Source organism: Quercus lobata, chromosome 2, assembly GCF_001633185.2.
Source record: "Quercus lobata isolate SW786 chromosome 2, ValleyOak3.0 Primary Assembly, whole genome shotgun sequence".
Classification (NCBI taxonomy): domain Eukaryota; kingdom Viridiplantae; phylum Streptophyta; class Magnoliopsida; order Fagales; family Fagaceae; genus Quercus; species Quercus lobata.
In genome coordinates, this window is record NC_044905.1 from 99827672 (window position 1) to 99853147 (window position 25476).

General features: G+C 33.4%; 3 protein-coding genes and 1 non-coding gene across 4 annotated transcripts; 3 read left to right on the plus strand and 1 right to left on the minus strand.

Annotated features, from left to right (window-relative positions):
* The first annotated feature begins 234 nt into the window (after nucleotides 1–234).
* On the plus strand, nucleotides 235–6107 carry LOC115977519 (magnesium transporter MRS2-4). The gene is made up of 4 exons (XM_031099406.1): nucleotides 235–773; nucleotides 2171–2613; nucleotides 4549–4836; nucleotides 5518–6107. The coding sequence occupies exons 1-4, from the start codon at nucleotides 467–469 to the stop codon at nucleotides 5794–5796; spliced, it is 1317 nt and encodes a 438-aa protein (XP_030955266.1). The 5' UTR covers nucleotides 235–466; the 3' UTR covers nucleotides 5797–6107.
* Nucleotides 6108–6259: 152 nt separating this feature from the next.
* On the plus strand, nucleotides 6260–6362 carry LOC115978498. Its single transcript, XR_004088769.1, has one exon. It is a non-coding gene; the product is annotated as a U6 spliceosomal RNA (small nuclear RNA).
* A 1978-nt stretch (nucleotides 6363–8340) lies between these two features.
* LOC115977522 (uncharacterized protein At4g06598) lies at nucleotides 8341–16360 on the plus strand. The gene is made up of 5 exons (XM_031099408.1): nucleotides 8341–8556; nucleotides 10865–11600; nucleotides 13807–13882; nucleotides 13993–14119; nucleotides 15582–16360. The coding sequence occupies exons 2-5, from the start codon at nucleotides 10885–10887 to the stop codon at nucleotides 15782–15784; spliced, it is 1122 nt and encodes a 373-aa protein (XP_030955268.1). The 5' UTR covers nucleotides 8341–8556; nucleotides 10865–10884; the 3' UTR covers nucleotides 15785–16360.
* A 2710-nt stretch (nucleotides 16361–19070) lies between these two features.
* On the minus strand, nucleotides 19071–24612 carry LOC115977520 (COBRA-like protein 6). Its single transcript, XM_031099407.1, has 6 exons — nucleotides 24258–24612; nucleotides 24059–24138; nucleotides 21762–22221; nucleotides 21050–21203; nucleotides 20112–20389; nucleotides 19071–19561 (listed from the first exon to the last, which is right to left on the minus strand). Exons 1-6 carry the CDS (start codon nucleotides 24313–24315, stop codon nucleotides 19278–19280), a joined length of 1314 nt encoding a protein of 437 aa, XP_030955267.1. The 5' UTR covers nucleotides 24316–24612; the 3' UTR covers nucleotides 19071–19277.
* Nucleotides 24613–25476: the final 864 nt, after the last annotated feature.

A 25476-nucleotide genomic window follows, 5' to 3' on the forward strand; every position in this document is an offset into this window, starting at 1 on the left:
ACCCTAAAACCACATTATTTTGTATTTGAAATTATGATGGAAACTAAAACAAGGGGGGTTAAATTGAAAGAAAGTTAAGTTGTTGGATTGAAATAAATTTTTAAACAAAGTCAAAGAGCAATTTTTAATTTTAATCTATAATTTAAAAGTGGAAAATGACAAATGGCTTGAAGTAAAATCTGAATAAAAATAGCAAATAATAACAAGAGAGGGTGGCCCCAAACTGACTCACTGACTGTCAGTTACTTTTTGGATTCCTTTCTCTCTTCTCTACTTTTTGTTTGCTTCTCCATATATATAGTAAAAAATTGATTTTCAAAAGTCTCAAAACCAGCGTAGGCGTTTATGGAACAAGGCAAGAATAAAAGAAGAAGAAGAAGACTTGGGATTTTTGGAATCTTGGGTTATTCCCTAAAAAAACCCATTACTCTCAAATTGAGAGAGTGAGAGAGTTTGAGCGGAATTGATGGGGAAGAAGGCGGCCACGTCATCGCCGAGGTCCCGGCGCTTGAAGAAGCAGGTTGGGTCGTCGCCGCCGCTGCCGCCGCAGATCGGAGGAGGAGCCGCCTCGCCTCCAAACAACAATAATTGTATTTTGGTTGGAAAAGGGAAGAAGAAGACCGGTGGAGCTCGGCTATGGATGAGGCTGGACCGGAGTGGGCGGCACGAGCTGACGGAGTTGGACAAAAACGCTATCATTCGTCGCGCTTCTATTCCCGCCAGGGATTTGAGAATCCTTGGCCCTATTTTCTCTCACTCCTCCAATATCCTTGGTATATTATAATCTTTCACTTTTACTCTCTCTCTCTACTTTGTTTTGATTTTGATTTTGGACTTGAAGTTGTTCTTGTTAGAAATTATCACAAAAAAGTGGAAGCAAAAATGGGTTTTTAGTATTTTTGATGATTTGATAGTTACAATAATAATATGAAGGAAGATTTGATCGTAGGTGTCATCACGAATGCCGATAGAAACATCACGCGTTACAAAACTTTTTGTAAAAATATTTTTTTATAATTGAAATTTTTTGGGATTATTATCTTATGTAGTGGGTGTATACATTCTCACTCTTAGAGTGGGTAGGTCCCACTTGATATGGTATGTGGATCCCACAATCTTGTAGGACTTAAAAGCAATTGTTGCAATTTCTGGATTGAGTGTATTGTTTGTGAGTATAAAGGTTTCATGCAAAGAAAGGATTTTTTTTTTTTTTTGTGTGTGTAGAATTTGGGAAAATATTTGGGTTTGGTTATTGATTAATCGCTTGTTCCAAAAGCTTAAGTTAAGTTATTAGAAAAAGGATGAATTTGGTTATTATTAATAACAATTTTCTCATAAGTGGACTAACAATCCTTATTGAGAAGTAGGGTTTAACTTGTGGAATTTCTATACTTTTTAAATGTGAGGTAGATTGGAGACATGGTGTGAACATGTTAAATTATTGTTGTAACTGTTTAAGCTTTTATGAAGGGGTGAATTTAATTATTTGACTATGATTTATACCCACTGCACAAAGCTATCACTTTCGTGGGGTTGAGGAGAGGTAATTGGTAGGTAGCCTTTCCCCCATTTTTTGGAGAGAGGTTGATTCTTGAACTCGAATTTTGTGATTTGTAGTCGCACCAAGGGTAGCTTCAAACTACTTGTTTGAAAGTATTCACTTTGCCTTATCGCCAATGAGCTGTACCTGAAATGACACCTTCTTCCCTTGTAAAAACTAAGTGAAGGGTGGGGTATGTTAAAAGTGGACAACTTCCAACAAGGTCGTGAGTTCAAGAACCCACCTAGTGCATGTGTAACTTATTACCTACCAATAAAAAAAAGGGTATTCACATTGTGTTTCAACATGAGTAAATCATGGATTGATTGATAATTCATTTCCCATGGCTGAGTCATAGCAGTCAATCCGTGATTATTCGTGTTGATAAACCCAACTCTTTAGACTTTACAGAGGATCTTAGTTGAAAGTGTCTGGCTTTTGTTTGGACTTTGCTTAGATGTGTTTGAGGTACTTTTGTGTTTATATATTAAAGGTCATATTGCAGAACCCATATGTTTGTTTGTATCAAAGCCATATAAGATCACTTTCTGCTTTATTGGTTGTTGCTAGCATTTTTAGTGGCTGATTCTGATGAAAAATTTAACTAAACTCTCTCTCCTTTATTTGCAGCAAGGGAGAAAGCGATGGTTGTCAATTTGGAGTTTATAAAGGCCATAGTTACAGCCGAAGAAGTGCTGTTGTTTGATCCTCTCCGTCCGGAGGTTCTTCCATTCGTGGAGCAGCTAAGGCAACAACTTCCTTGTAAAAGCCCATTCCATGGAGCTGGCCATGAAGATGAACAAGATAACGAAATGCGTGTTTCAACAGGGAGACAATGGTTGCCCGTTCCAGAAGCAACTGAAGGTCTGCAGTGTGAGCTTCCCTTTGAGTTTCAGGTTCTGGAGATTGCATTAGAGGTTGTCTGTACATATCTGGATTCCAATGTGGCTGACCTCGAGAGAAATGCTTACCCTGTGTTGGATGAACTGGCCAGGAATGTTAGCACCAAGAATCTTGAATATGTGAGAAGTTTGAAAAGCAATCTTACCCGGCTGCTTGCACGTGTGCAAAAGGTATGCTGTTAACTGTTACTTCATTCTTTCTTTGGGTTCTTAAATCTTTTTACTTTCCGGGTGTAATATGTTTTGTCACCTCATGATAAAGATGAATTTTAAAGAAAGGAGATATATTGAGATTTCTTTGCATCCATTGATCTCTTTACTGACGCATGCTGGGAACCACATCTCACACAGTGAGGGTCATTAGTTTGAGGCTTCCCTTATCCTCCCCTTAGGGTTAAAACTTACTTATCAGGGCAAAAAGGGGGGATTTCTTTACCGATGTAGTCAGGGAGTCTGATAAGATGGAATGATGCCTTGATCTCCGTTGAAGCCTATCCCAAAGGAAAGCAGATAAATAGCCTTTTCTTGGGTGCTTAATGAAGAAAAACCCAAGAGTGCTGTTTCTTGGGTCCTAAATTAAGCAAACAACTAAACCCTATAGTTACTAAATGAACTTGAAAGGTGAAATCAATTATTCTTGATAATAAAGAGTCAAGAATCCCTTAAAATGCTGTTGTAACCTCTATTATGAAAGGAAAGCCCTTGAACCCTACAAATGGTCAGTCATATAGCTCTTCATCTGCTCTAATAAATAAAAATAATTAATAACAAATATTTTATAGCATATTGCTTCTGCATGGAAATGATAAGAACTCATAGTGGCATTTGAATTTTGAGTTTGAAAAGGCATCTTGGGTTGGTTTTTCATGGGCCCCTTTGTCTTGCAAGAGCAAGGTGGAGGGTGATGTTGTGGGTTGGAGACCTATTGTTTGTAACTTACCAATAAAAGAAAAAAAAAGGAGTAGAATGGTCTTCATGCTGCAAGGTGTCAAACTTGGTAGTTCTTGGTTATCATTACTACTTGGGTAAAATGCATTACTAATCATGATCACTAAAATTACCTGCCTTGTTCCTTTATTTCTTGGACTACAGGCACCCATTCTCTGCCCCTTGCTCCAATGAATAAGAAAGAACTTATGCCTTTGTTTCCGCAGCCTCTTAGAGGCATTAGATGCATTCAAGCATACACCTTTTGGCTGACTCTCTCCCTCCTTAAGTTTAGTAAATTTCTTGTGAATGTATTTATAGGGCAATAGGATTTTTTATGTATTTCCTGTTATGTACCTTGTCTGTTTTATGTCATCCTCCTCCTCTCCTTAATGAGATTTTTAGTCTTTGTGTGTGTGTGTGTGAGAGAGAGAGAGAGAGAGAGAGACCAATCATATCAACCTTTTTATGAAGATATTAACCTTTCTTGCTATTGAGCAAATGTTAGAGTGACACTAATTATTATATAGTTTTCATTTATTGGACACAACAATAAAGATATTGCCTTATGAAATATAAATTTTGTGCTTTGAGAGTTGGGATGTAGAAGGAACTAAAAGTAAAATGGTCGGAATTTATAAATAAAATTTACAACTAATTAGTAATTATAACTTGTTCAAAGTTTTATTTGGGGAGGGGGCTTAGTTTTTATTATGTTTTTGTGTATTATTTATATTAAAAAATATTTCAATAATTTTTTTTTTTTTTTTTTTGTGAAAATTGAATGTTAATCAACAGATTAGATGTCTTAAGCAATAAATTTCAAAATTATTATTAATCAAAAAAATTAAAAATATCTTTTTCTTATTACCCTAACATAATAATAAATTAAAATAAATGTTACTCTCTCTCTCTCTCTTCTGGGAAACTTATTTATAGTTGAAATGAGTATATATCTCCATACAGATTTGTGGTAGGTGGAGTCGTATATCTATGGTTTACTCCCTGGGGGTGGGTCCAAAGGGTCCTGCCTTGGTGAGGTTCCACACATCACAAAAAATAATAATAATAATAATAATAATAAAATATCTCCATACAGATGTTTATGATTTTTCATGTCTTCTATTATTTATGCATTATATTATCTATAATGAGGAGAACATATCTGTCTAATGCTAGGTAAGGGATGAAATCGAACATCTATTAGATGACAACGAAGATATGGCACATTTATATCTCACAAGGAAGTGGATCCAGAATCAGCCTCCTGAGGCTTTATTGGGAGCTGCTGCTTCAAATAGCATAGTTACCGCTTCTCCCCATTCCCATCTCCGCCGACTTGGTTCTGCCAGGAGCGGAAGTTTGGTGACTAGCAACTTTCAGGATGATAATGATGTAGAGGATCTGGAGATGTTGCTTGAAGCCTATTTTATGCAGCTGGATGGAACTCGTAACAAGATATTGTCTGTGAGTATTACCCTTTTTGACTATAGCATAAGCAAATGTCATAAGCCTTTTAAACTAAAACTCTAAATTTAATCCTTTGCAATGTTTCCTTAGCACTGTTTACCAGTTAAACCAGGCAACAGTAATATGGTCAAGCTTAACACTAACTTGTAAATTTAATATTGGTACTAGATAGATAAATCTAGTATCTTTCATGCTATACACAAAGCTTTAGTTTGGAAATTCGGATTGTTTCAAAACTTATGAGGGTCCAATTTGGAGTTGATAGATCCTTTCTAATTTGGAAACAATTTAAATAGCATAAGAATGGCTTGCTGAAAGGATTGGTTAACCCATCAGCTACCTGTCTGTTAATGGACCAATTTATATCTTAATGAGGTAGCCCCATCTCAATATAAAGAATTGATGCTGATGGGCTTCTTGGTAAGCTCTTGTACTTTAAGATGGTAAAATGAGCTCAAATTTATTTATTTGGGAAAGATGGTAGCATGTGATTGGTCTTTTATTCATGTTTCAAAGGTACTTTTCTTACTGGAAATAAACTTTTGAGGCCTTAAGACCTGAAATTTATGATTATTTTGATGGTGTGATGTAGGTTTCAAAACGTTTTGAAACAATAGAGGCATGACAATTAATTCGTTCGTGTCTTTGAAATTTACTGTTAATTCCCCCATTCGGCAGGTTCGGGAGTATATTGGTGACACAGAAGACTATGTTAACATCCAACTTGACAACCAGCGAAACGAACTTATTCAACTGCAGTTGACGTTGACCATTGCATCATTTGCTGTTGCTATTGAAACCTTGATAGCAGCATGGTTTGGGATGAACATCCCTTTTCCATTGTACAATGTGAACTGGGTGTTTTGGTACTTTGCTGGTGGTATTACAGTATTATGTATATTTATTTTCCTGTTTGTCTTAGGATATGCCAGATGGAAGAAGCTGCTCGGTTCATAAGTTCATCTCATTATCATATTTAGTTGTGCTTTTCAATATTTGAACACCACCATCTTTACAATCTATTTTTTGAATCCCGGTAATGGGAATCTTTGAAGTGTAGTTGAGGGCTATTAAATTTCTTTTGATACATGTAAGGATAAATACATAAATTATGTTGCAGTTGATGGGGATGATGCAACTTCCTTTGGAATTTCTGTTTCTGTACATAATAAGAGTTGCTATAAAATCTCCAACCTGTTCTGAAATTTTGTTATATATAGTAGATCAATGTCCTATACATAGAGATCACAATAATATTCTGTTTTCAATCAATTTGTGTATGCGTTTACATTGTTATGAGCTTACAGTCATTGCATTGTGGAATGGTTTCCAGTTTCTACTGGAAGTTGAACTGCTTACAGTAATTCTGCCAATAATGCTGATAAATTCACTCTCGTAGAATTCTGATGATTAAGATTAAGTCCCCTAGCAAAGACATCCTATAAAATTGGAACGATATAGAGAAGATTAGTATGACCCGTGCAAGGATGACACGCGTAAATAGAGAATTTGGAATCTCTGATGATTAAAGATGGTGTGGCAATTTTCTTCCCTACTCATCTAAGCAGCATAATTTGTACATAAAAGTATTTTGAGTGATTGTAAAATTGAAAATGGGATTACAAGAGCTACAAACAGAGTTGATTTGTCCTTAGTGGGGTGTTCATGTCCCAGATGAGTTGGTCACCAACTTTTTACAGGGTGTATAATTGTTGCTATCTATCAGACCTGTATGTCCATTGTTGCATGCACATGCAGTCCCTTTTCTTCTTTTTCTGGGTGCTAGAAATAGAACCCACTGTGTTCACTAATTATCAGATTAGATCCACCATTAAAAATAATCACTTTCCCCTCTGCAAAAAATCTCTTTCTAACAATGGATTAAATTAAATTAATCAACCCTCATAATAACTAGTTATAACTCTTTCCCAATTTAGCTTTATGGATGTACATCGACTACTTTTAACTTCTTTACAAAAATGATGTTTTGGATGAATTTATATCTTTTTTAAATTAGAAAAAAAAAGAAAAGAAAAAAAAAGGAAGGTCTTGAAGACATCATTTTTTTATGTTTACACTGTTTTAAAAGATAATCCATTGTCAAAACAAATCAAGCTAAAAAAGGTTTTTGAAAATACTAGCTTTCTAGGATGGGAAGCTTCATGCTGTTGTGTGGGCTCGATCTTGTGGACATGTCTTGGAATATAGGAATGGAATTTGTTGTCTTCTTGTGCACTTTATATATGGAGTTAGTTGTCCCAATTTGCACTTTATTTTTATTTGCTTCTCTCTCTGTCTCCACATCTTTTTATAAATGCCACTCATCATTTATAATCAATAGACAAGTTGCTCCACATTGCTACTTTGCGTGTAATTACTTACTTGTCAATTCCTAATAGAAAAATATTCCACCCATTTGCACTTTTATATTCTATCCATAAAAAATAAAAAATAAAAAAAAAACTTTAAAAAAATTAATAATAGTAGTAACATTGTTATGCCATGAAGTCAAATTAAATTGGCACCCCCTCTCCACCCCCCCCCCCCCCAATCTCTCTTCACCCCTCACTCTCTTTCCTTTTATTTTTTCCCTCTTCAAAAAATTCCTAATATGATAAAATCTTATAAGCTGGGGTGTCATACAAATCATAAAACTAAACTTGATAATTTATTTATTTATTGGTAAAACTTTTCAACACTAAGGAATTGTCTTTAAAAAAAAAAAAAAACTCAAAATTAGACATAAATTGAATAAAACTAATGTTATGATTTTTAAGATACATATTGGCTATTTAATCTACATGAATTACCCCAAACACAATTTTTTTTATAGAGATAATTACAATATATTGTTAATCCCACAATTCGAATCATTTCCTCTTTAAACTATCACCATTTCCTCCATAAACTCTCAAATACTTAATAAATAAGGAGATGTCAATTCAATTACAAAACTTCTGACACACCAAACATAATCAAAACTTGACTCAATTTATTTTTAAAATTAACTTAGCTATAGTCAAACCAAATCTATAATCAAAGCACTTGAAACTTTAGAAAGACTCGTTTATTCTTCAAAGAATAAAAAAATGATAAAAAAAAAAACCTTTACTATAGTTAACACAAGATTATAATTCATAAAAAAAAAAAAAAATTAAAATATTACAAAGAAGCAAGTTTTATAGACTTTTAAAGTGTAAACTGAGTTTGCTTATCTACTAATTGTAAAAGAAAAATATAATAATTATGACTGTCAATGTCATAGCATAAACTCATATATACATACAAAAAAGAAAAAGAAAAAAAAGAAAGGTATTTTTCTACATATATAAAATTAATATACTAGCTTATTAATATAACGTGGTATAAGAGATAAATACAACCTTCAGAAACAATTTAAATTTAAATATAAATTTAATTATTTTACAATTTTTACATTTAATGGTTATTAAATTCGATGAATTCCAGCTCCTTATTCAACACACAGTTCAACGACAGAAAGAGAGAGAAAGTAGAGAGAGAAACACAAACAAAACCAAAGCTTCCGAAGAAGAAGAAGAAGAAAGGAAAGAAATATCTTCAAACACCAAAATCAAAATAACAAAAACACAAAAACAATCAAAACCCTAAGAGATAGAGCTTCGATTTCTATTTCTCATACAATTTTTTTTTTTTCGCATTTCCATTGTGAGATCTCGATTCGTCGTTCCACAACCGGTACGTTTTTTATTTATTTATTTGTTTTTTGAAAAACAGAAAAAAAAGGTAAGCGAATTTATATATATAAAAAAAATAATTCACATTCTGTTTTGTTTTTTGTTTGTTACGAATATCGAATCTGTTTTCATTTCCGTATATCACAGTTGGTTAAATCAGTTCCACATTGCTACAATTCGTTTCGTTGAATCACTGTTTTTTTTTTTTTTCCCTATTTTTTTTTTGTTGTTGTTTCAGGTGCTGTGTGCGTTTTCTATTTCTATATTTATATGTTCCATTTGGTTGACGAGAAAATGTAGGAAACCGAAAAACAAAACTTTTTTTTTTTTTGGAATCTTCGATTTTTTTTTTCCGCGTTGTTTGGGAGCTAAGAAAAGCGAGAAGAAAAAGCTTGTCTGAACTTAGCTCAGGGATATGGTATTATTCAACTTTTTTTTTTTTATTATTAAGAAAAAAAAAAGAATTCTTGTTTGCCTAACAGAAATTAGGGGGTTATTGATGTCTGTCTCTTTGATTTTTCATTTTCTGATTAAATTTATGAACTTGATGATTATTTTGTTAGGTAATTAGATTGTAGGATAATTTTTGCTTCATTGAATTTTGAGTATGAGTTGGTTTGATGAACAAAAAATCAATTGTTTTTTTATTTGTAAATTACACACGTTCATGATTGCTCTTGAACCTACTACCTCACCCTGTAAGGTGCCAATTGAGGTAGAGCTCTTCGGTAGAAAAAATAAAAAAACATAAAGACTCTAGGAATATGTATAATGTATTCTTGTATTTGTATATGTATATATATTCCTAGAACAAAATAAAAAATTTAAAGACTCTAGGAATATGTATAATGTATTCATGTATTTATCTATTACTAGTCTTCAAAATTTTTAATTTTTTTTTTCGGTTCAATTGGCATCTCCTCATCTTGTATGAGTAAGGTGAAGAACGATGTCAAGCTCCATTGGGTGCGTGTGTATTAGTAAGTTATACCTGCAACCAATAAAGTGTTGTTTGTACCGACCCCAAAAAAAATTGGAACTAAGGTTTTTTTTGTTGTTGTTGTATTGCAATGTGCCATACTGCCATAGAAGCTGTAATGCTTCAGTTTTCCTTTCGGCATGATGGAATGACCCTATTTGCCAAGTCTACCTGTTTGAAGTACTTGCCTGATTTTAAAATGATTTTTGGACAAAGTTTAGCTACAAACTTGGTTGTAGCTGATGGTACAACTCCCCACTACAAAAATTAACATGGCTACATATTTTGAAAATCTAACTATTGGATTGCATGTTTTTTATGTTCTTAACACATGTAAAATTTTCTGTCAATCGGATGTTATTTACTATTTGATCCATAAAATTATTTTTTATGCATAATTTTAGATTACAAAAACTTAAAATTTAAACATTTGATTGATGACGTAGCTATTAATCTTTGATCATTTGGAAATTTTCAAGTTTGGAAGATATAAGAAGAAAATGTAATCTAATGGTAGATTTGTTAAAATTAACATTCAATATATTGAGTGGAGTTGTAACCATTGGCTACAAAGCTACAAACTAGTTTGTAGCCAAACTTTGTCCATGATTTTTTTTATTGGTAAGTTACGCACGCACTGGTTTATGAACACACCACCTCAGCCTCCAACCATTCTTCCACTGGAGCTCAATGGCCTTGCCTAATTTGTGTAGATGGAACTTTTTTTCCTTTTCCTTTGCCCTCTCAATTTAGTTGGATATAACTTATTAATGGATCCCTTTTTTGCAATAATGTTTAGATGCAAGTTTGTGGTCAACCTTGACTAATATGTTGAGAATCCATAGCCGACCCCAAAAATTTTAGGACTAAGGCTTTGTTATTGTTGTTTAGATGCCAGTTTGACACATGGATTACATATGTAATTAGTTTCTTATCAGTTCCTTATGTGTCTTGCTATGCTACCTGGATTTGAGTGTGGTTGCATGGTGCAGATGCATGTACATGCTTTGGACTTGTTTGCTTTTTAGAAAATTTCATTGATTTGAAGTGTTGTACCTAGTAAAAATATCAATACCATTTTAAATATTTATCCTATGGTATTGTTTGATTATAAAAAGTAACTATGTTACCTTCAAGTTTCAGCACTGCCTTTTGGACCTTTTACTTGTTTCTACTTGTTGGTTCAAGATGTTATTGCCAAACAATTTATTGATGAAGAGGCCTCTGCAACAATGTTGATTGGGATTTTTCCTTTTCTTGCTTAATATTGTTTTTTGATGGTTATATTATCCTTATTTTTATGTCATTTCATTCCATATAATTTTGACAGGGACTGGTTGAGCTTAGGCCATGGCAAATTCCAAGGGGTCATCAAACATCAGAAATTTGATCTACTCAGGAAAACACGCTTTGCTTCCTCCTAAAAGTCCATTTCCTATTGTTTCCCCCTCGTATGTTGATTATGTCCCAGGTCCTACTATTGGACCAAAAGCTGCTCAGAAGACTAGAGAGGGAAATGCACACCACCAACGAACTTCCTCTGAGAGCCAGCTCATAGAGGAGCAACCTTCTTGGCTTGATGATCTTCTTAATGAACCAGAGACACCTGTACGCAGAGGAGGTCATAGGCGTTCATCAAGTGATTCCTTTGCTTACATAGATGTAGCAAATGCTTCTAACTTTGATTATGCAGCTCAGGATGATTTCAAATATAAAAATATGGTTTCTGTACCTTCTTGGGGATCTCAGGATTTTGATCTTCACAAAGATGTGCAGCATGCTTCATTCTATGCAGATGTCCACTTGGCAAAGCAGAAGAATAGGGCATGGGATCCATCTTTGAATGCTGTGGTTAGCCCAAGCAGCCGTTCTGTCAAGGATAACACTGTTCATCAGAGTTCAGGATCATCATGCTCACCACATGAAGCTGATGTGGTTTCATGTACTGCAAGCGAAAAGCAGGATCAAGTTGAATCATGTCCACAAGATCCAAAAGCTACTTCTGAAAGAAGGGATTCAAATGCTAAGCCTTCTGCTTCTGAGACAGATACAAAACGCGCTAAACAGTATGTAGCCAATTTAAATGTTCTTTATATTGAAAGATATATTTGATTTACTTGATGTTACATTTTATATATATATATTCTATAATTTTTTCATTGAATTATCAATTATGTAAATTTGGTCCCTGAAGTTTCTAAAATGGTTCAATATTACCCTTTCCCTCTTCTCTCTTTTTTTTTTTTAAAAAAAAACCCTTTTTCTCTCTTAAAAAAAAAAAAAATTGAGCAATTTTATGAAATTGCTTTACAAATTTAGTGATTGACTTGTCATTAAAATGGACTGTAACTAATACAAGATGAAAGAGCTCAAAAGATGCATGATTTGTATGATTTCTGCACTTAACTTTGATAGCATGTATGATTTTCAAAACTTCAGGGACTAAATTGACAAAAAAAAAAAAAAAAAAGGTTTAGGGACAAAATTGAACTCTGACTCATAAATTAGGGACCAAAATAGTTATTTGGCCTAATATTTTATGGTTCTTGCGAATGAGGTCTAGCTCAACTGGTCTGGTACCTCCTCCCTTGCAAATGTTAGGTGAAGGGTGAGGTTGTGGGCTCAAGACCCACTAGGTGCATGTGTAGCTTAACAATAATAAAAATTAATGGTTCCTAAATGTTTGTTGTATTGTATTAACTTCATCCAGAATGCAGCTATTGTTGTTTAGAATTATAATTAGCATTGACTATGTTGTGGTAATGTTTTGATAAATTTGTGTTTTCTATGATGGGTGAAAGGTGTAAATAGTTTGGTACTTATAGAAAAGTCTGCAACCTTTTGTTTTGTGTTCTTCTTGTAATTATTATGGGAACTGGACACCAAAAGGTATGGATGCAATGGCATTAAAGGATAAATTTCTGGACCTATTCTTAACTACTGTGAAGTTCCAGTTGCATCCCATATATGCATATGGGAATGGCAGGTGAAGGAACAGGATATTGGAACATTAGATTCATGAGACCCTTTTGCAAGTTTGGGAGGTAGAGTCAGTTGATAACTTTTTTGTTTTATTACGCACTATTTTCGCATCGGGTGGAGGTGAATATAGTATGTATTGGAGCTTTCTAAGAAAGAAAGGTTTGAGGTTAGTTCATTCTAGAGGCTCGTGGAAAGTGTTTAATGGTTGAATTTCCATGGAAGAATATCTGGTGTCAAAAGTAGTGCTTTTTGGTGGACAATTGCTTTGGGTAAGATTTTGATAATTGACAACTTGAGGAAAAAAAGAAGAAGAGAAGTCATTATGGATGGATGTTGCATGTACTGGGATTGTGGTGAGACTGTAAACTATCTCCTATTACATTGTGCCATATCAAGACACTTTTGGCCATTAGCTTTGTCTTTATTTTGGGTGTGTTGGGTGATGCCTCAGATTGTGATGGAAGAATTTGCTAGTTGGAAGGGGAGATTTAGAATCCATTTGGTGGGCAGTTTAAAACCTCATATTTTCATGGTACAACTTTTAAAAACCCCCCAGTTTTTTCTACATACAGCTTTTTCAAACATCCCATTTTCTAAAAGCTGAAAAATAAGTTGTGCCAAATGGGCAGTTAGTTGTCAAGAGAGGTGTGATATGGGTACAATTTATCTTTGTATAATGCGGAAAACTTGGGAAATGAGTTGTAACTGCATTTTTAACTGCATGGAGCTCAGTGAAAGCTCACTGAAAATTATTTTCCTTTGCTCAGTATTCAACTGGCTGTGCACTTTGAGCAGTTTACATTCCGATTCTTTGTTGGAATTTTTTTTTTTTTAATTTTTTGCTGTAAATCTTGAGAGGATTTAGTATGTTCATCCTGTGTACTTGTTCAATTGTCTTCTAAAAAATTATTATTTCTTTTTATAAAAAAAGAAAAAAAGAAAAAAAAAGATGAGAGATATGTTGGTTGAAATTGTTTATCCATACACCCACATGTTTTTTCTCTAATTCTGAAGCATTGATTGGAACATGGGTGCACAATATTTATATCCATAGTTTGTGCATGACTGTTTCTTAAGTTGGGACATACAGCTAACTTTTGTTTTATGTTTCATTGATGTTACTTTTGCTAATAAACAATCTAATCGGGTATTTGTAATTGTAAGGATCTTTTAACAACAATGGAATTGGTATTTATTTATAGGATAAAATGCATGCAAAAGAGAAAGAAAAAGTTGCTGTATCTGGAAGGGGTTTATATATCATTAAATGTGAATTGCTATTTGGTGCAGGCAATTTGCTCAACGTTCACGGGTTCGGAAGCTTCAATACATAGCTGAGCTTGAAAGGAATGTACAAGCTTTACAGGCAAGTATCAGCAGAAGTTGAAATACTACATAAAATTGATTTGGTGTTTAAGTGGACTTTGTGCTGTACTAAAGAGTTGAAATCTTACTTCTCTACGTTTTATTTTACAGGCAGAAGGGTCTGAAGTTTCAGCTGAACTTGAATTTCTCAACCAGCAGCATCTTATTTTGAGCATGGAGAACAAAGCCCTTAAGCAGCGATTAGAAAATTTAGCCCAGGAGCAGCTTATCAAATACTGTAAGCTTGATATTCCATCCTTACCCGACTCATTTGTTACTTGCAAATGGATATTGGTTTTAATTGCTTGAAATTATTTCCATTTTTAGCTTTCTTCACTCTTCCTTCTTTAGGGCTTTCACTAGTATTCTTCCTTTGCACTAGTTTTGTCCCCTTTAGCACCTTTTAATAAAAATGTATTTTCTATTTATGAGGTCAATGGCCAATGTGAATGTTGACATTTATGAGTGTTAAAAATGAGTATTTCCATATTAGATGTCCAATTTGAAGCAGAAGCATATGGTGAGGAGACATGACCCAAACCAAACTTAGGACTTGATATGTAAGTGCAGTTTGAGGAGAATTAGAAACCTAAAACATATGGGAAATTAATGTTGACAGTTATGCTTATTTTCTAAAATGGCAAAGAGGGCCAACGGCCTTTGGGCAAAAGCAAAAAAGACCAATGGTGGAGCACATCTAGGGTTTGAATGAATCCCAAAAAAATGGGAAAGGAGGTTAAAATGCTGTCAGAGATTAGGAGTTCTAAGGCAGGTTGCACTTTCCAAAATTTCCGGACTGATTCTTTTAAAAAAATAAATAAATAAATTGCAAGTTTCATTTCAATGACAAGCATGAGTATGAGTTAAGCATGCCTTTGATTTTCCTGTAGTGATTTCTGTCTACGAGTTAGATCCTAGCCATGTCATTCTGTATGCTTTTTAGACAACAGGTGGAAATGTTGGTCTAGGTGTAGGAATTAACAATTAATTTCTTCTGTCTATGTTGATGGGTCTGGCAACAATCAGAAGAATATGTTAGACTGATGGATAATTAAATAAAATATGAAAAAATAATAATTATTTAACAGTAGCTTTCCATAAAATCTGAATGTGAATTTCTAGCTTTATATTATGCTACTTATTAAAAGCTTTTATCTGGCATGCTATGCTACATTTTGCTGGCTATGATGTTGCATTCTAGTTTTGCTATGCTACTTTTTACTGGTTAGATGACTTGCCGAATGTGGTGGACCTGCTATACTGCATTTGGAATTCCCTACTTACTAATAAACAACCATGTTGTATGACTTACTTTTCTTTAATTTTTTCAAGAAGAAACATTTAGCACTTAGCAGACTTGTCATGCTACCTTTTACTGGTTATAATTTGCATTTTGAAAGCGCCAATAAGTAGCTGGTGTTGATGAAATTAATCCACAAAACAAGCAGTCCCTGGGAAATTGATTTTCTCAGAGCATAGGTCTCCTTTTGGATGCATTGGGTCCCTCTGAAATTTTCAGGGTAAATTTTGTACCAACACATCAACAGTCTATCAATTAACCCTGAAAGGCAATTCAATGATTAAAAGACCAATATATCCAGAAGGAGATCACTGATCTGTTATTTCATGGGCAGCAAATTGTTACATATATACATGCTATTTTCATGGAATGAGACTAAACTGTGGTATACCATGTTCAGTGGAGCAAGAAGTATTGGAAAGGGAGATTGGGAGGCTACGAACCTTGTATCAGCAGCAGCAAAAGCCACAACAGCAGCCATCTTCTAGCCATCGACGCTCTAAAAGCAGGGACTACCTAGATTCCCAATTTGCAAATCTCTCTTTGAAACACAAGGATGCTAATTCAGGCCGTGATCCTGTGACTGGTCCACTCCGCATTTAGATTTGTGATCGGTCCAGAACTGTCTATTTCTCCCCTTCTCTTCCTCAATTGGCATTGCCATGTCTATGACCAAAATTGTTGTTTCCCTTGTGCGCGATAAAGCAGAGCTCCTCCAATCTTGGTGACGTTTCTCTGGCAGCTTTGTGCGTTTTGATTTTTCACCATTTTATTCTCTTTCCCGTTTGCTAAGCTAATATCTTTATGTGCACCTGGTAGTCATCGCCAGAAAGTTATTCAATTTCTAGCGGGTGACTTACCGGAGGTGGTAACTCAAAACAGATCCGATGATTCAGTCTGTCCTGTCCTGTATGTTTCAGAGATTATTATAATCATGAAAGTTGTATGCTTCATTTTTTTGCCCATTAAAGTTTCCACTGTTGAGGAATTCTACCTAGTTCAAAGATGTTTAGGGCTGCTTGAATGTGCATTACTTTCAATGCATTGTGATAAGAAAATGTGTACTTGTAACATGCTTTTAATCAAATCCATGTTTATTCTTTGGGGTTTTGTTTTTGTATGATGAGAAAATTATTCAGTTGAAGTTTCCACAATTTGTGGAATTCAACTTTGTGCAAAGATGGTGCTGTTTGGATGTGCATTACTTTTACTCTGCATAGTCTGCATTGTGGTAAGACGAGTGTACTTGTAAACTGATTTAAATGAAATCCATGTTTACACTTCTAGGGTTTTGTTTTAGTATGATGAGAACATTAATCAATTGAATTTTCATTAGGCTGGTTGTCGATCCTCTATTTTTTCCATTCCACCCCTCCCCCTGGAGAAATTATTTGATACTGTATCAAATGATACTACGTCATCAATATCAAAATTCAATAAATAAGAGACATAGGTACAAAAATAATTATCTATTAACACATATCTTTCATTTATTAGTAAGATAGCTTATTTTTGACTTGGGTTAGGTTCAGTACATTTAGTGTACTGGACTTGTTGAGATTGTGACACGTGTCCATTTTTGGCCATACGTTTTCTTCTCAATAGTTCCAGTTTAACTGGACCCAAGCTTTACCTTTTATTTTTAGAGAGAAGTTTCTTAATTATTAGACTTTGATATTGCTGACGTGAAATTATTTGATACCAAATATCTCTCTCTTCTAATGTACTGGATATACGTACACCTAGACGCTAAACATAAGAAGGAAGATATATATATATATATATATATATATATATATATATAAATATATATATCTGGGATACTAATTTTTTTTAAAACCTTAATTATATTAATTGTTATTTATATTATTGAAAGAGGGTACTACAGGCAGATGAGACAGAATTCCTAGGGTGAATGATATAAGATATGGGGGTTGTTGGGAAATAACATATGATGTCGGTTGAGCAGGTGACAAAACTCAAAAGTCTTGGTCCTAAATGCTATATACTTAATGCAGTGCTGGGTCTGGGTGGCATCCACTACATCACCATTAATATATATGGAGAAATTTTTTAATGTCCCCAACATATCCTTGCTGGCCGATTTTCCTAACTATTTATGATGCCAATGCATTTATAAAGTCAGCTTGTGAATTATTTTATTTTCTTCTTTCTTTCTTTTTTTCTTTTTTTTTTTTTTTTTTTGAGGAGAAAAAAAAAGTCAAATTCAATTTGTAGCAAATTATTTGACACGTCCTGATAAATGTTGAAGCTTTGTATGATCGTATGCCCTACGAAAATAATGGCTTTAATGGATTAGTAGAACAGTTAATTGTATAAGTTTTAACTTCAGCATCATAGTATTGTAACTTAATTGGCACAGTTCAAATTTTCATAACTTAACTATCAAATTATTTGAAGAGGAAATGGCTAAATAGGCTCAATTTTTAAACTATGTAACCAAATAGTTCTCATTTCAAACTATCTAGCAAAATACCACTCTTTTGGAATTCGACATTGTTAATGTTGAGTTTTGATTGAAACTCGACATTAGCAATGTCGAGTCTATGCATATTTTTAAGTGGAATTCCACATTAGCAATGTTGAGTTCTAAGCAAAATTTAAAATTAAAAAAAAAAAAAAAATTAAGTGTCAAAATACGCATAAAACTCGATACTTTTAATGTCGAGTTCGGCTTGAAACTTGACATCAGTAATGTTTAATATCGAGTTTCAAAACAATGGTATTTTGCTACATAGATTGAAAAATAGATTGTTTAACTATATATATATAGTTTAAAAATTAAAACTATTTAGCCACTTTTGCCATTATTTCAGCATCATTTTTTTTTGTATGTATCTTCTTTAACTTTGTTGATTGATTTTAATGCTTGGAATATGCTCGCTTTGCTTTGCCTTACTCCGAATCTAATATTTAAAGACAACCACAACTACAAAGATGGACGATAAAAAATTGAAAAGTCCCTTCAACTTTCTCTTTTCTTTTAGAGCAATAAGCATATACCTTTTTCACTTGTCTTAATCTGCAATAGTTTTCGATGAAAAAGAAAATGTTGAACGCTATCTAAATCGTCAAAAACGAATATAGGAGTCTATGGAGTGGAGGACACTGTAATGGTTTTGGAAAATTGCTCTTGTAGTGCCATTCCTTTTTACCCACTTTATCAACTATTATCTATTGTATTGGTTGGCAAATCATTATTTTAAAAGGTCTTATTAATGAGCGTTTTTTGAAAATTGTTAATAAACAATTTAAAAAAAGTTTTGATACAATTTTCATGAAAAATATAAAAAGCCGTTAAAACATCAATTGTTTTTTTTTTCCTTTTTTATAAAAAATTTTTAAAAATATTTCATAAACCAATATTTTTAAGACATCTGTAAATTTTTCCCTATTTTAAATGGTGATTATCCACCACCCACTTGTTAGACAGGATGTACTTCCTAAAGCCTTAGAAATTAGAACCCTTTTAGGGGTGGGGGATCGGGTTCGAGTAGTAGTGTAGGATTTTTTAGCATAACTAAAAAAAATCATTATTTAAATGGTTTGGTCGCATTAAAATCTGGTTTTGAATATATTTAAGCAGTGAATGCCTTACAGGACTTACCATGTTTTACTCCACTTAGGAAATTTGCTAGTGTTTAAAACTTTGAATTCGCCACCACTTTTCTGTTTTTGTCCAAGATTAGTAACCTAATTCACCCACCTTTAAACAGCAGCAATCATGTCAGGAACATTCTAAAGTAATTTACTAATTTGTACTCCATCCTAGAAAACTAGAATTATCTTTTAAGGAGTAAATGTAAATGAAAATCACTCATACAGTTCAGAGAATTCTGTGTTGTTTCCAAGAGGACAAGTGGAATGGTGAATCAGAAATCTACTTGTATACAATATAATAAAAAACTAATTATGTCTACTTGTTAATACTGCTATTCTTCAATGATAAATCATACCATGTCTACTTGATCTCATATTTTTGGTTTCAAAATTATGAGCTAAAGTGATACATTAGGAAATGAATATATATATTTATAATTATAAGTCCTAATCTCTAATGCAAGACACCTATTGTTCAAAGCACCAGTACTATAAGCAAAAACAAAGAGAAGAAAATTAGGGAAGGCTTTTCTGTGACACTATGACCACTGTTAGGGAGCCTAGGGTATTCATCTGGAGGAGGCATGACACATTCATCACCATTAAAAGAAATTTTTCTTGGGAAAGTCCATCCTTCTCTGAAAGTAAAAATACTTGGATCTTTGTTTAGTAGCATCTCAGTTTGTACATTTCCACTTGGTCCTGATTGAAGTAACATGTCATTGTAGTACTTAATCCCCCAAAACATCCCTGTGTCATCTGAAAAATATACCAAAAGACTTCATTATGGTAAGGGAAGAGGGGGGGAAGAAAAGAAAATAAAACAAATACAATAACTGGGTCACTAAATCTTAACTTCATTACACTATACTAAGTAGTACTACTAAATCTTGACTGCTTAAAAGCCTCAATGAAGCTCATCTAGTAGTATTAGTTATTAAATATAATGTTGGTTCCTAAACTTTAGCATATGAATAATTTTAGTCCTCAAAGTTTAAAGTGATGGCTTTTAGTTTTAGTCCTTAACAAAATTAAAAGTGATCGTGCTTTTAGTCCCTAACAAACTTCAAATGATTAAAGGAATCATTTTTAGTCTATAACAAACTTAAAGTGATCCATTTTAGTCCCTATTGTATTTAATAGAGTGATCACACATCATTTTTTTTAGTTTGACAACGTCATCTAAGGGACTAAAAGTGATCACTTTAAACTTCAAGAACTAAAATCGCTCATGGCTTAAAGTTTAGGGACCATATGTATTTAAGATATAATAATAAATTAATAATGGCATGGTTTTGGTTTGACTTACTAATGCTTCCATACGGATTAAGGGGCAGATAGTTGAAGCTGAAAACTTCAGTGACATTTCTCAAGTTGGGGTGTAGCACCACCAAGTTCCACTGGGAATAGTTTTTAACATAATTAAGATTTGTGATAGTGATTTTGACTCGCCAGTACTCTCTGTAACTTTCTTTCACATGCCAGTGCACCTTTATGGGGCACATGTGGTTAGAACACCTCACCAAAGGTTGTGGTTCTTCATCATTTGCATGTGGTAGCTCCAACAAGGGAGGAGTTTTATCAGACCTGCAAGTCGGGACAAAATGGAAACGGGTACTTTGAAAATGAAGGAAGAGAAGGTGGTATAATAAAAGACATAAGAAATTAAGGTGCTTGGAAGCAACTTGAAGAAAAGACACTTGGAAAGTTGAAATGGTCATTGAACAATCATGTCTCACATGTCCAAATTGACAATATAACTACTAGACAAAAAAAGGAGGGGAAGAAAAAAAAACTATTGCACTTTACCCCCGACCCCCTAAACTATGGAGTCCAGTTCAATTCACCACAAACACAATAAAATCAAGCAACCAACCCTGATTGATTGATAATAAGTAAAATGCCCCTACCCTTAACAATTTTCGTTAAAATTTTGAAATTTACGAAAACTGTTAATAACCAGAGGTATTTTGCTTATTACCAATTATTAGGGGTGACAATGCTTGACTTCATAGTTTAGAGGGGGATTAAATTTGACCCCATAGTTTAGGGAGGGGTGGGAAAATTGCAATTAGCCCAAAGAACTATTTGAATCTCTTCCCCTTCTCTTAATCAGATTGCTTAGGAACTATATTACCAAAATAATATAAAGTTAATACAAATATGTTAGTTTTGCCTTGTTAAACTTCTATAGATGTTGTTTCCAAGCACAACAAGAAATATATTAGAAAGAGAAGGAGGGCTTACTTTACACATTTTGTTCCACCTAGTCCTTCGCAATTACAGCTGCACTGGGGGCAAGGAATAATGGTACTATTGTAGAATGCAGATAAGGAAACACAACATTTTGGAGTAAGTGATGCTTGAAATTGCGAGTAAATACAGGTTACATTCCAAGTCTCTAGCATAAACCCAAAAAATTATGTCATGAACAAGTAGAGCATCATTAAACCATACAATATAATCTCAAATAATATAGCAATTTCAGAAATTACTTATCAATGATAGTACCTACACATCCTTCAATCAACATACTTGAATTCTATTTGTTTTGACTGACAAAGAAAGGAAAGGGAAGATTGGTATTGGATGTTGCAGTCTTGCAGATACCATTATCATAGTGTATTGTAAAGAAGATGTACAAGACAACAAGCCTATAAATTTTAAAAAAATAAAAAAAGACTCGGTTTTATCTGGAAAATATTTTCCAGGATTAATAGATATGGTATTCAATAGAAATTATTTTCCCAGGATTCAATAACTGATTGGAGGAGAATGTGATTGTAATTTTCACCAAAGGAAATGAAAATGATGTGCCTATTTGGTGAAACAGTTTCAAACTACAATTTTTTTAAGTGAAATTTTTTAAAACTTCACTTTTTTCTACATACACCTTTTTCAATCAACCTCACTTACAAAAAATGTTATAAGAAATTTTTTTAGAAACTTCAATACTTACCAAGAGCTTGTGTTGATCGGCGGCTTCCATCTGCCTTGAACTTGCTTGGTGGAACTTGAAATGGATCTCCACAAGTATATCCAGGAACACCAAGGTTGAAATTTAAAGGAATGAAGAAGCGATTGCCTGTATTGTTAATAGTAGCTTTATTAACATTCATCCTAAAAGCAGCACCATACATAGTTTGGTCTTGTGTCATAGAGGTTAGCACCCCTCCCTTGCAACAATTGTTAAACTGCTTGTTATATGGTGCTCCTGGCATGAGATCAACAATCACTGGCTGCTTCTCACAACAATGTGGAAGTACTCCACCCTTAAATCTAGAGCAATTTCCTTGCTCTGTGGCCTCTGCTCCCCATATATCCCATATTGCCTCGTCGCTTATCCACGTCCAACTCAATTTCCAACCAGGCCGGTCCACATGCCGGAATAATTGGAAGTTGTAGAGTGATACCCTTACCTACAAATGTGGAAAATAAATTGTTACATATGAGCCAATTACCTCTCTTAAACTCCATAAAAATGGGAGCTTAGTGCACTAGGCACGACCTTTTATATATGAGACAAAAAAGAATGATGTTTTGGTGCACATTATGTTGATGCAGGAGCAAAATTTGAGAAATATGCAGTATGCTTTTCAAATACTAGTTAATCATCATCTTAGCAAAGCAAAGATTCTATCACATACAACATCAAATAAAAGGTAGGACAAATAACAAAACAACCAAATATATAATCTACGTAGCTGATATATAGTGTGATGACATTATAGATATGGTATTCACATTCTCCTCCAATCACATAATTCAACAACTAGTTAAGGCCTATTAAAAAAATTTTAGTTAAGTTCATGCACTTTTTGGAGTAAAAGAGGAAGAAATGGTTTAAGGTGAAGCCTTAGCATGGCTAGAAACCACTAAAATGGTGTCAACAATCCTAATGGCTCAACAAGTTTGAATTACCACTTGTCCCTAAACAAAGCTCGCAATTGGAAATGTCCTTTAGTCCACGTTCTTGAATGTTGATGTAGATTGGATGATCAAGCATACTATAATTTTTAATAGTTTATGTAATTTTCAGAATTCTAGATTTTAATGTTTTCCTACTCAGATTAGAGAGCAAATATAGTAAGATATCAATGAAAATCTCTTCTTATTTTTATGAGAATTGCTAGTGTCACAAAACATTTCACAATTTTTGCCATGTAAGTGGTGGAGAATTATTAGTAGGTCTATGGGGGTCCACATCTCCACCACTCACAATTTGCCACATGACAAATTGTGATAAAAATTGTGAAACTTTTTATGGCACTAGTATTTCTCTATTTTTATTTGGTAATCAAGTTTATGTTACCTTTATACTATAGAATGAAATGAACTTTTTTGGTTGAATTTTATAAAATACTTAATATGGAATTTTCTTCTCCCTTGTCTACTAGCCTGAAGTAAGTATTTGATAAAATACTCATGGCATGTCGATTTACGAAAATAGCCTAATGAAATCCCTTAAAAGTTAAAACCCTCAACATTAAAACTAAATTATATATTCAAATTCAAAAATAATTTCAATTTCAAATTCAAAACAAAATCTTAAAAATAAATTTAGTTTTAATGCTCCCTTCAACACTTCAGCTCCCACGTGCCATAATATAACTTGACAAAAAAATAATCATATAATTTTCCTTTTAATAATAATAATAATAATATTGCTCAGTTTGTTTGCTGTGATTTGATCTAAAAAAAAAAAAAGAGATTGGAGCAACGAGCAAGATGAAACGTGCACAATGTTTTGGGGCCTCTATTATCTCACCAAACATGCCTCTATTAATAGGTCTGAATACATCCAAAAAAAAAAAGAAGGTCTGAACTCTAAAAGACTGTATAATGCCCTAAGTGATATGATGTGGCGCACAGTGATTGGACAGAAAATCAACAGCAAAGAGTAAACTACTATGGTTATGCCTCAGCTGATCATTTCCAAGCAGACAAAAAGACAACAAAGTACTATCACAAATCACATGAAGGCCAAGTCAAAGATATTGCTCATATCAAAAACAAAATTATTTATTAAAAAATAAAAAAAATTGTTATGGGAATGGGGATGGGACAAGAAAACCAGCAAAGTACAAAGAATGAAAGAATAACATCTAATCTTTCTGCTGCCTAAACCTAAATAATGGCTCTCTATCAAGTCTTAACAATCAAAAAACACAAAGAATGCACAAATAAGTGAAATGAAATAAAAGAGAATATATGATAGTAAATCATTAAAATAAAACATAATTGAAAAAAACTTACATCATATGTTGCATCATTTTGAAGCATGAGATCCCATGTAATGGTTATATTGGCATGAGGATCTAATGGATCATACCCATCTGTACCTCAATCAAATTTGGAAAAAAATTAAAACTTAACAAAGAATCTCATTTCATTGATAAAACAAATAAATAAATATAAAAACAGGAAAAGAGAAAAAGAGAATTCAGGTACTTACAAGAAGGTGAGATGGAGATAATGAGAAAGAAGAAACTCAAAATAAAGACAGTACCCATTGACCTTTGATAAGCAAACAAAAATGGGTTCCTTTCCAAAACCCAAAACAAAGTTTTTAATTCTCCTTAGAATTCAGTGCCAAATCATAAAGGTGGTGACACATATATAAAGAAACTCTTCAGTCCTCAGTCTTCATACATGCATGTTTGTTTGTCACTATATCACTCTTATCACTAATGAAAAGAAAGTGAGAGAAATTAAAGGAGGTGACAGAAAGAAACTGAAGTAATGTAGGGTGTGACTGTGGACTGTTTATGTCAGTATCACACTGTTTTATTTTCTCTCTCTAAAACAAATTAGGGAGTAAATTACAATTAATGCAGCCAGAATTAAAAGCTTAATAGAGTAATTAAAATTACGTATGTCAATAGTTGAATGAGTGTTTACGCATTCAAAGTTCACGCGTTTTGTCATCCGCGGCATTTTTGCCCGTTTGACTCTCTCTCTCTCTCTCTCACGCAGTTTTGTTTGTGTGTGTGTTTTTGGTACTTACAATTTTATATTCTCAATAATAGTCTGACATTTTTTTTCACTTAAAATAATTATATCTGCTATTTTTCCTCTTCTTTCCTTTTTCTTTTACTGGACTTTTTTTTTCACTAGACTCGATGATAAATGGTTGTGACACATTAAAAATTTTAATTAAACAAAAATCTAGAACTGGCAATACTTGAAGACCAGAGGCGCCATGGTCCATGGGGCTCATGCTTAATGCCTTCCACGATTTTTTTTTTAATTAAAAAAAATGATTATCACGTATAAATTTAGAAAATGTGAAAACTCCTCCCAAAATGAAATCCAGTTTTACTAACGCAATAAAAATAAATCTCATCTCATACATTTTTTTAGCTGAAAAATGATAATAAATCTCAAACTTGATTGTGTTTGTTTTCACTATTTAAGGTCAAGTCGCCGGCTTTAAAAAAAAAAAAAAGTAAAATTCAAATTCAAATAATTCTGTGCATGACTAATAGTCTAATACTATGACATTTTTATTTATTTATTTAATATATACAAATGACTTATAATTCTCGATAACAAAAAACCGTGTTCTTCTTTGCCATTTGGATGAACTGGAAACACAGGAATAATGTCGTGTTTCAAAACCGGCCTATGGCAGGTAGTGGAGGCATAGTTCGAAATGAGGTAGGAGGATGGAT